The sequence below is a fragment of the Otolemur garnettii genome, unplaced genomic scaffold (assembly GCF_000181295.1).
Source record: "Otolemur garnettii isolate 467f Iridium unplaced genomic scaffold, OtoGar3 scaffold00017, whole genome shotgun sequence".
NCBI classification, from domain to species: Eukaryota; Metazoa; Chordata; class Mammalia; order Primates; family Galagidae; genus Otolemur; species Otolemur garnettii.
This window is the reverse complement of record NW_003852412.1, coordinates 17182663-17193852: the sequence shown is the minus strand read 5'-3', so window position 1 is coordinate 17193852 and position 11190 is coordinate 17182663. Positions and strand designations below refer to the sequence as shown.

General features: G+C 36.2%; 1 protein-coding gene across 1 annotated transcript in view; it reads right to left on the bottom strand.

The window, feature by feature from the left end:
- Nucleotides 1-4511: 4511 nt before the first annotated feature.
- The window catches only part of XRCC4 (X-ray repair cross complementing 4), a 260516-nt gene continuing 253837 nt past the window's right edge, over nt 4512-11190 (bottom strand). Inside the window, exon 8 of the mRNA XM_012802756.2 lies at nt 4512-5112. Within this exon, the coding sequence (XP_012658210.1) occupies nt 5001-5112 (112 nt within the window). The 3' untranslated portion in view covers nt 4512-5000. The remainder of the gene's footprint in view (nt 5113-11190) is intronic.

Genomic DNA, 11190 nt, shown 5'->3' with positions numbered 1-11190 from the left:
TCAAGAAACACTTTCCCTACATTCCTCTCTGTGAGTTAACAGCCAAAATTCTGGTTTTTTCTTTTCTACTACTCACACATACCTACAGTTGCGTACTGGTTTTGGCTAGTTATTTGTGGTCTACTCAGGCTAGATAATGTTATTTTGAAATTTTGGTACTTCACATACAAAATCCCCTTGGAAAGATGCAAAGTAAATCTTGGCTAATACCAAGTTCAATATTAGCCAATGGGATGCTAATGTGACAGAATGGAATTTTTAAATTATCTATTTAAATTCCTTATATTTAAATTTAATTTTTTCTCTTAAATGTAAGCTCTCAAAGAAATTAAAATGCTGAAAAATATTTTGCTATCCCATGACTTTATCAAATCCTGTTCTTATGTAAATAATAGTGTGTACTTTCTTCCTTACTCTTTCTCTATAGTCAAACCTACATGCATCCATAAATATGTGTATGTTGCTTATACTTAATCACAAAGAGCACTTGAGCTTTCTGAATAATTATTTCTTTGTATCATATCATCTGGCTAAATTTCAGTCTTTCAATGAGTTTCTTTTCAAAATGGTTTAGCAACTTAATGAAAGAAACATTTGAGTATGTACTGGGTGAAAGGCATGCATTCATTCATTCAACAAACATTTATTAAGCTGCTCTGAACCCAGCCCTGTTCTAGGTATTGGGGATAAAGAGATAAGGCCATGTCTCTGCTAAGATGGGGCTTACTTTCTATTGGGAGAAATGAACAAATAATTCCAGAGGGTGATACACACAATAAAAAAAATTATTATGAGACAGAGAATGACTGTGAGCATGTACAACTCTAAAAAGGGTATTTCAGAGAAAGTACTCCTGAGGAGATGACATTTGGTGCTAAATCTGAAAAAATGAGACAATACCAATTACATGAAAATGAGCTTTCTAGGCAGAGGGATCAACAGTATAGTGGTTCTGAGATCAGCCTGCTGGAGGGACAGCAAGGGGCCAGGTAAGAGAAAGGGTCAGCAAATCTGCCTGGGGAGAAGCCAGATCATATCCCACCTTGTAGACCTGCAGTGAAGGTGTAGACTTTATTCAAAGGGCAATGGGTCTCTATTGGGGGTTTTTAATCCAGGTAGGAATACGATCTTATCTAAGATTTTAATATTTAGTTTCGCTGGGTTGTAGAGGACTAGGAGTTTAAGCAAGAAGACTGCTCAGGAAGCAGTTGTAGTAGAGTGAACAAGGAAGACAGAGTCAACTTGTATTTTGGAGGTAAACATAAAAGGATGCACAAATAGGAACAGGGAAGCAGAGGCATCAAGAAGGGCTACTGGGTTTCAGCTTAAAGCAACTGGGTAAGGGGTAGTGAAATTTCTTGAATGAGGAAGACTGTGGAGGAACTGATGTTGGGATAACCAAATTATGATATAAAACATCCAAAGAAAGGCATAAGCATATAAATGTATTCTTCTGTATTTGAAAAAGATACTCAGATGTATCAAAATTTGGATATAAAACATCCAAAGAAAGGCATGAGCATATAAATTTATTTGTCTGTATTTGAAAAAGATACTCAGATGTATCAAAATTTGACACAAAGAAATACTTTTTCAGAAAGCTTCAGAAACGTGTTTGTGATAAATTAATGATAAATTACACATATATACATAAAATTTGATGAGAAAGAGAGAGAGCTCTGCTAATTTTGGAGATATCAGCATGTAGATGGTATTTAGAACTACAAACAAGCTGATGTGACTTACAGTGACAACATGGGTAATGAAGAGAAGAGGGCTGAAGACTGAACCCAGGGCAAATTAATCATTTAACTGTTGGGCAAAGCAGAGGGAATCAACTAAAACTTATAAAATAATGAGAAGGGACTTACTCAAAATTTAAAAGGCACAAACCCACAGCCAACATCATATTGAATGAAGAAAAATTGGAAGCGTTCACACTTAGATATGGAACCAGACAAGGTTGACCACTATCTCTGCTTCTGTTCAACATACTGCTGTAAGTTCTAGCTACAGAGATCAAGCAAGAGAAAGAAATCAAGGGTATGAAGTTGGGGAAAGAAGAGGTCAAATTATCACTCTTTGGTAATGATATGATCAAAGATTCAACCAAGGCACTCCTGTAAACCCCAAAGATTCAACCAAGACCCTCCTGCAAACTCAGTAAAATCTCAAGCTACAAAATAAATGCACACAAATCAGTAGTTTTCATATATGCCAACAGTAAAGCTGAGAATCAAATAGCAAGGACAAAAATAAAGTACCAAGGAATATATTTAACTAAGGAAGTAAAATACCTCTATAATGAAACCTCTGAAACACCAAGGAAGGAAACTGTGAAGGATGTAAACAGTTGGACATGCTCATGGGTCAGCAGAATCGACACGGTTAAAATGGCTACACTCCTCAAAGTAATTTACAGGCTTGATGTAATCCCCATTAAAACACCAATGCCATTTTTCACAGACCTCGAAAAAAATAGTTCTACGCTTCATATGGAACCAGAAAAGATCCCAAATAGCCAATGCAACTTTGTGTAATAAGAACAAAGAGGGAGCCTATCACCTTGTGAAACTTCAAGCTATTCTATGAGGCTATAGTAACCAAAACAGGACAATACCAGCACAAAAACAGAGATGTAGACCTATGGATAAGAACAGAGAACTAGGAGATGAAACTAACCTCATATTTCCAGCTGACTTTTGACAAAGCAGATAAAAACATACACTGCAGAAAATAATCCCTATTAGATAAATGGTGTTGGGAAAACTGGGTAGCCAAATGTAAAAGGCTGACACAGGATCTGCACCTTTGCCCCTCATAAAAATTAACTCACAATGGAGAAAAGACTTAAACCTAGGGAATGAAACTACAAGAATTCTAGCAGAAAATGTGGGAAAACTCTTCCAGATAGCAGCCTCAGGAAAGATTTTATGAAAAAGACCTCAAAAGCAATCACAACAACAATAAAAATAGACGAGTGGGACCTGATCAAATTAAAGACTTTTTGCACAGCCAAGGACATAGTCAATAGAGTAAATAGCCCACAGGATGGAAGAAAATATTTGTATGCTATACATTTGATTAAGGGCAGATAATCAGAATATACAAAGAACTCAAGCAAATCAGCAAGAAAAAAATCAAACAACTCCATTAAAAAGTGGGCAGAAGACATGAACAGAAACAAACCTTAGACTATCTTCAAAACAAGGTAGTCTAACGGCCAATAAACACATGAAACATACTCAACATCTGTACTCAGTAGGAAAATTCAAGTCAGAACCACCATGAGATGTTACCCAACTCCAGTGAGAATGGCAATTATCAAAAAGTCCCACAACAACAAGGGCTGGCGTACATGGGCAGCACTTAGACACGGCTGGTAGGTCTGCAACCAACCTCTATGGAAAGAGGGTGTTGTATGATGATATCTCAATGATCTTACAGTAGACCTACCATTTGATCCAGCAATCCACCGTTGGGGATATACTCAAAGGAAAAAAAGTCATTTTATAAAACAGGACACCTGCACCCACATGTTTATTAGGAACACAATTCACAATTGCAAAGACATTTGGGTGGAAACAACCCAAGCATCCACCAATACTTGAATGCATTAATAAAATGTGGTATATGCATGCCTCAGAGTACTAGTCAGCCATAGAAAACATGGTGATCTAGTATCTTTTGTGACAACCTGGAGGGAACTGGTAACCACTCTTCTAAGTGAAACATCACAGGAATGGAGAAACAAACACATGTGTTCCAAATCAAATTGGAACTAATTCGCCCTTAAATGCACATAGGGAAGTAAATCTCAATGAAAATCAAGGTGGGGGGAGGGAGGAGAAGGAGATGTGGACATTGACACCTGTGGAGTAGAGTTCACATTATCTGAGTGAAGGGCACACAACTTTGATTTTAATCTGTACAAAAACAAAGTATGTAAACAAAACGTGTGTACCCCCTAATATTATTCATTCCTAAAAATAAATGACTGGAAAGAAAGAGGACTATAAAAGGCATATGCTATTGCAAAAGTCAAGTGAAGAAAGTGTTTACTTAGGAGAAGTGACTGGCCATATCAAAAGTGCTGAAGGCTTGCTACGGTGACTGAGAATGGACTAACCACTGGATTTAGGAAAATGGTGGAGAATGTTAAATTTGATGTTGTTAACTTGGAGTAGTGTGGAAGAAAGGGGTGTTAAACTGGGAAAAAGTGAAGAGGAGATGAGAAATTAGGGCATAGAAACAGTGAATATCATAAAAAAAAATAGTTCCAGATGTTACTGGGGATAGAAAAGTGAAAAAAGACAAGGCCGTGTCCTAAAGGAGGGCCCTTGAATGTGTTAGATAAACCTTTTACCAACAAGCCCTGAAAAACATGCTTTTCTTTTGACACAAAAGGGGGTTATGTTTATATTAATTCATGAGCACTTTCTAAGAACCTGCTACCATAGTAAAAGAAAAACTTTACCTAAATAACACATTTTATTAAGAACACAAAAGCGTCAGTGTATTGAAAATTTTATTATCAGATTGTTTATGAACCAACTAAAAATATATTTTATATATCATCACACACATTAAAATGATCAAATATCAGTGTTCAGAATAGGACTATTCAAAAAGAACTGCAGCCATTTAAAAAAGATGTTTTCTTTGCCCTATTTCCAAAATCTTCCTAGACAGGATGTTAGACAATGACTACATATAATACGTGTGAATGATTACGATAAATGTGTCCCTTGCACAAAAGTCTGACATTTTATGTAATTACAGGCATGCTGAATGGTTTAGAATAATGCACCACTGTCATCAAATCATATCTTTATATACATGTGTAATTCATTTTGCACAATGGTTCCAACTCGGTGTGTATGTAATTAAATTGTAAGGTGCAGTAATAGCTGCTGCCGAGTGGAAATTTTGCTTTTTAATTTTTAAGAAATGAATAGAAAACACGGTCTAGTGAACATCAAAGTACTTTTTCAAAACTATTAAATCTCATCAAAGAGGTCTTCTGGGCTGCTGTTTCTCAGAGTTTCCAAAGACACGCTTTCAGCTGAGATGGGCTCCTTTTTCAATGTCGCAGGTAGAGAAGGATCAAGTCTAGAGCAGAAAACCAAGATAGCTTCGTTATTAAAACTTCCATTATAGAGTAAAAGAAAATGAAGAGACATGTAAATGAAATGACAGACCCTGGTTCAGAATTGGTTTACAGAATTATTTCCCTGTGCTGCTGCTGCTAACTATGAAGACAGAGATGAAGGGAATTAATTTCTTTTAACTTTAGAATTAATCTGTCTTTATTCTGAGCTTACAAAATTTCAAGGGCCTACAATAATATTCATATCAAGTTTGAGAAATAAAATATTCTATTTTCTATGCTTTAATGCCAAGATACAGAAGGGGTTTCAAGCCATTCCTGTAATGATTTCATCGCAATTTACATTTTCCTTCGGCTTCCTTAAACATGCATTTTAATCTCAGTAACAGAAAGTCCTGACTGTGTGAATTTTCTTTTGTGGCCAGTTGATGGTAAGTGTGTAGATGATGAATAACAGGACACATTTATAGCAGCTGTCGATGAAATGTTGTTGATCGACATTCATTTAGTACATTGAAGAATCTACATTTCTTCATTCAATAAACTAAACGTTATTCAGGTTTGGCACTGCAGTTACTGTCTCAACAGACTGGTCTTTGTGTTGATGTAAATGTTTTCTGTGAGTCCTGTGGACCCTGCCCTGATCACTGCTAACCTGTTAACTCGTCTTAGGAAGAGTGAGCTGCAGGCTAACAGAGTTCAATCAGGAGTGACTCTTAGGAATGTATGTTAGTATCCACGTGAAAACTTTGTCTGTAGTTCTCCATGGAACCTAAATAAAATATACTGAATATTAACAATTAGAGGTGACTTTGGGGGCAATTATGATTAGGTGGAGTCAACCCACTAATACTCAGTATTACCCATATTTCCAACTTTGCAGGCCAGGGAAGAGCCGCAGGAGCAGGGCAGAGCTGAAAAAGCATGGGACTTGAAGTCAGGAGACTCATCTTTGAATCCAGTTCTATTTCGTTTTAGCTACATGACTTTAGGCAAGTCAATTACCTAACTGGAATTCGGCTCTTTTACCTCTAAAACTGAGATAATAATATTGACTCAGAGGTGGTCTAAAGAGTAAATTAGTTGATGGAGATGAAAATGTTTGTATTACTTGATAATAGTACATAATCTAAATAGGAATTTTTGCTAATACCAGAATAAAAGAATAACCAATGAAACCACCCAAATATTAACTATGTTCAGATAATGAGTATATTAAAAATCTTGTACCCATATTTAGTTGCACAGATTATTAGAAATGAATATACCACCTAGGCCCTCCTTGGCCTCCTGAGTGAATATGATTAACCATGGTTGCCTGCCTCTAGGCCAGAGACATGTTCTGTCTTATCCTAAGCAAGCCAAGTTCAGACAATATTACTACCACAGGAACGACGCCAAAGTGCTAGGCATTAGTGTATTGTCAAGATGACAAGCACTACCCTCCGGGAGTTGCAATTTTAAAATTAACAATAAATACAGACATAATTATTGTAGCATGTAATTAAATATCTAAAAATATATTTCATAAGAGGAGAAAATGATACAGCATGGGATAAAAGTATTACTATTACACGAATAAGTTTTCAATGTCAACTCAAAAAAACAAACATTAAACATTTTTTTCTGTCCCTAAATATCTTACTGGTACTGTTCCTTCTCCTAAGTGAAAGAGATAACTGAGTTATTCCAATTAAAAAGTAAAACATGGAAAGATCTCATAATTTTGTTCACTGTCTAGGCACTGTGCAATCAGAACACAGAGATCTATCAATTTCATTTGAAAATCAACAGAGGACAAAAGGACAACTCTGAAGTGATTAAGGATGAGAGAAATAGATTTGTGGCCTTTTATTTGCAATTCTCATCTCCTTTTAAAGTCTCAGGAGCTTGGTAACTAGATTGTGATTCTTGTTCATAGTGTCTTGTCATAACTGGTTCTCAGTAAGTAGATGGAGATCCTGGTGCTACAGCTTTCAGATCCGGCCTAAGTCAACAAAGTGCATTTAGAACTCTACCCAAAACTAAAAAAAAGTTTTATTTTTAAAAGTAATGTTTATTAAAAGACTTTCAGTAAATTCTAAAAAGCACAAAATGAATATAAAATGTTATCCTAGTTTGCAGTTTTGTATTTTCATAGTTTTTACAAAAATGGGGATCATTCTACAATATTTATAGTCTCGCAGCTTGAACGTTTTATTCTACAAGATATTAAAGATGCCTTTGCATGCTGATCTACATTCATTGTTCATTTGAATTTGGATGGACTAACCATTCGTCCACTGCTAGACTTTGGGTTGGTTCCATTTTCAAACACTCTTATGAACAACAACAGCAATTAACATCCTTATACATGTATCAAAGCATGTTTATCACTTTATTTGGTCAAGAACATCCTTGTTCCAGAAGTCATGCTAAAGAGTTGGAATTCAAAGGAAATAGCTCAGAGAACTTGTATCTAAAGTCTTAAAAAGCGAGGTAAAGTAGTGATTTGAAACTTGGGAGTTCCTATATTAGTACGGCTCAGTTTGAATTCTAAACTTTCCACAAAGACTTTTTATTTTGCCTTTCCCCATTCAGGCTCATTTTTGTATCCTCTTATCATTCCTAGTACCCTATATTTCACCAGATAGCTTTTTGTTTAATCAATGTCTTTGTTGAACCATGAACCCCTCACTGACTGATGCCCTCAAAGAGCGTTCAGTTAAACCATTTATTTCATCTAATCTTTTTCAAGCATGTCTTTTCACCTAAAAATGCTCTGAGTAGCTTAAAGATAAGGATTATGTAGAATAATTTATTCACAAATATTCCCTTTAAGAATCTCTATAAATGTGATAACAATATTTAGGGTCCAGATAGATTTTTGAGTATTTCTCCATGGTTGAATTGGTATAATAGGAGGAATTCTGAATCCAGGATCAGGAAATATTTATTTATGCTTTACCAGTTGGAGATTTGGGTTGGATCACTGAACCTTTCTGGACATCTTAATTTAATTTGTGGAAAGTTAGGGTTACTATATATGATTTTGGAGTCTCTGAATTGTGAGATGGTTATGATTAAATATTTTACAAAATATAGGCTCTCAAAAATATTTATGGAATAAATTAATAATGTGAATTAAAGAAGAAAACCAAATGACAGATTTAGAGACTGTAACATTAAAAGCCTTGCAAGGCATAGGGTTTTTATAAATAAAGGGAATAAAATGGAAGTTCTTCAGATAGTGACCGCCTCACTAAAAGAGGTTTATGTTCTCAATAGTTATAGAGATTTCTATATTCTATTAGTTTAATTTCACACTGAATTAAAACATAAATACACACATACAAACTAGAACTTGAATCAAATTTGCACTATCACCATCTAATTAACAACAAATAGTAACAAAATATAGTATAATCACAAGTATACATCAAAAGCTAGATTTGGCAAAAGAAGTTTCATCTATTTTATCTAGGTAAAATTTCTTTAAAATGTTAGAATGGCTTGGCGCCTGTGGCTCAAGCAGCTAAGGTGCCAGCCACATACACCCAAGGTGGCGGGTTTGGATCCAGCCCGTGCCTGCCAAACAACAATGATGGCTGCAACCAAAAAATGGCCAGGCGTTGTGGCGGGCGCCTGTAGTCCCAGCTACTTGGGAGGCGGAGGCAGGAGACTCGCTTGAGCCCAGGAGTTGGAGGTTGCTGTGAGCGTGATGCCATGGCACTCTACCCAGGGGGATAGCTTGAGGCTCCATCTCAAAAAAATAAAAAAATGTTAGAATGAATGACTTCTGTCTGTTGAATTACCTAAATCTTGTAAAATGATATTTCGAGGTGTTGATTTTGTAAAGATATTTTCTCAGGAATAGTAATTTTTTCTTCTTCAAATGAGAAGCATTAGTATTTCTTGGAGTGAATGACTTGCATTTTGTAACATATTCTGAGAATAATATTTCTGAAACATGTCAGGGCATCAACCTCAGCAAACAGAGAGGTCCAGGAAAATGTTTAATGATGGCAAGAAGATACATAAAGAATCAAGGTCACTTGGCTTCTGACACAAATAATGGATCTAACATAAAATATAGAATCAACACTGATGTGGCCTAACTATATCTCTACCTGTACAACATACATAAAATTTATCAGGTGAATTAAACACTAAATGGGAATAGCAAAATTTTAAAGCTTTTAGATGACAGTAAAAGAAAATGTCTTTAGTATCTTGGGATAAGAAAACTTTTTGTTTAAGGTAGAAATTGAAAAACAAAAACATAGAGATTGATACATTCATTTATACCTAAAAGAACTTCTATTCATTAATAGATACCTTAAAGAAAATGGAAAAATAAGTCATAAACTGCATGGAGATACTGTAATGTTTGGTACTGAGAGAGAATTAATACCCAAAGCACTCCCATAGTCAATTTTTGAAACCCCAGCATAATTTAAAAATATATTGCAAAATGGCAAATAAACTACAGAACTTCCAAGAAGGAAGAACAGTGGGGGGAAATGAGCATATGGTGATAAGCTCCACTTCATTAGTGACCGAGGAAATGGAAATTAAAGCCACTGTGAAATGTTTTACACCGGATTAGCAAAAGGTAAAGTGTAAAACAATATCCACGATTTCAAAGGATGTGGAATAATTAGATAAACTATTGCTGGTGGGACTGCAAACATTCGAAACCACTTTAGAAAACAATTTGGGAATATCTGCCAAAGTATGAAGACTGTGCAGCTCTAACCCAGGATTTCTACTCCCAGGTACATACCTTAGATAAACATTTGCATGTGTGTGTCAGAAGATACGCCCCCAATCCTAGGTGCCCTGCTTATAATAGTGGAGAACTAAAAGCTACCCAAATATCTCTCCAGAGGGAAAGAGGCAAATAAATTATCCAATTTTCACACAGTGGACTACTATACATCTATACACATGTGTGAATCTCAAGCATAATTTTAAACAAAAGGTCAAGGTACAAAAGAACACACATGGTATGATTCTGTTTCATTAAAGTTCAAAACTATGCACACTTTATTGCTCTTTCAACAATGGTGTGTGAGTGTATCTGTGCATATATATGTGTAATAGTTCTTGATCTTATTTGCTCTTCTGTGCCAGTGTTTTCAGATTTCTACATTTGGCAGCTTTGTCTATCATGAAGATGGTGATACAGAGGAGGAGAAAGTAGAAGAGAAGAAGGGTTAGCAGAAAGAATTCAGCTTCAGACAGTGTGAGGAGTATGAAGTGCCTGGAGGGCGTCTCAATGGAGACAGATGTTGAGTAGGCCTAAGATGATATAGGTATGGAGCTCAGGAGGGATGTGGGCTCCGTACAGAGACAGCCATGGCCACATTAGCAGCCACTACAGGCACGTGAGTGAGTTGAAAAGATCATCCTGAGAAAACCCTATCAAAGAAAATAATGGAATCTATCAATTCCATTCTATCAGTATGGAATATGGGAGAATATTAAAATTGCAGGGCCCACAGCTAGAGCGAGAGAAATGAGTAACAGGAGGTTGGAAAGGAATGATTCAAGCGAGATGAGGAGAACCAAGAAAGGGAGGTGTTGCAGATGCCAAAGGCAAAATTTATTTTGTGTGCCCACAGCTCGTGCTGGGTCCATTTGCCACCCGGACGCTGGCTGCGTATGTAACTCTGACTGCCGAACCTGTAAACACACTTTAGGTAAATTATTTTCATCCACTATAAATAACCCAGAGTTGAGAAGAAACATCTGGAGGGGATACTACTATGTGCATGATTTATTACAGACAAGAACAGTCAATGTTTTTTTTTTGGTTTTTTTTTCCGGTAAGAATAAAGTCTCAAAACTTTTGGACTCCAACAGTCACCACAAAAATCTAGCAAATGGTCAATTTCTGCCTATTCACCAAGGCAGGGCATTCTGAAGGAGCTGTTTCTCCCATATTAAAATAAAAAAGTACATTCAACGTGGCTTTACCTCCAACTTCCTTGGAATTCCCTATCTCATCGCTGACTTTCCTCTGGGACTGGCATAAAGCTCAGATGAAGATGAAGGGTAAGGTATGGGCAGTGTCAGAGGGGAGGGTCAGACCTCAG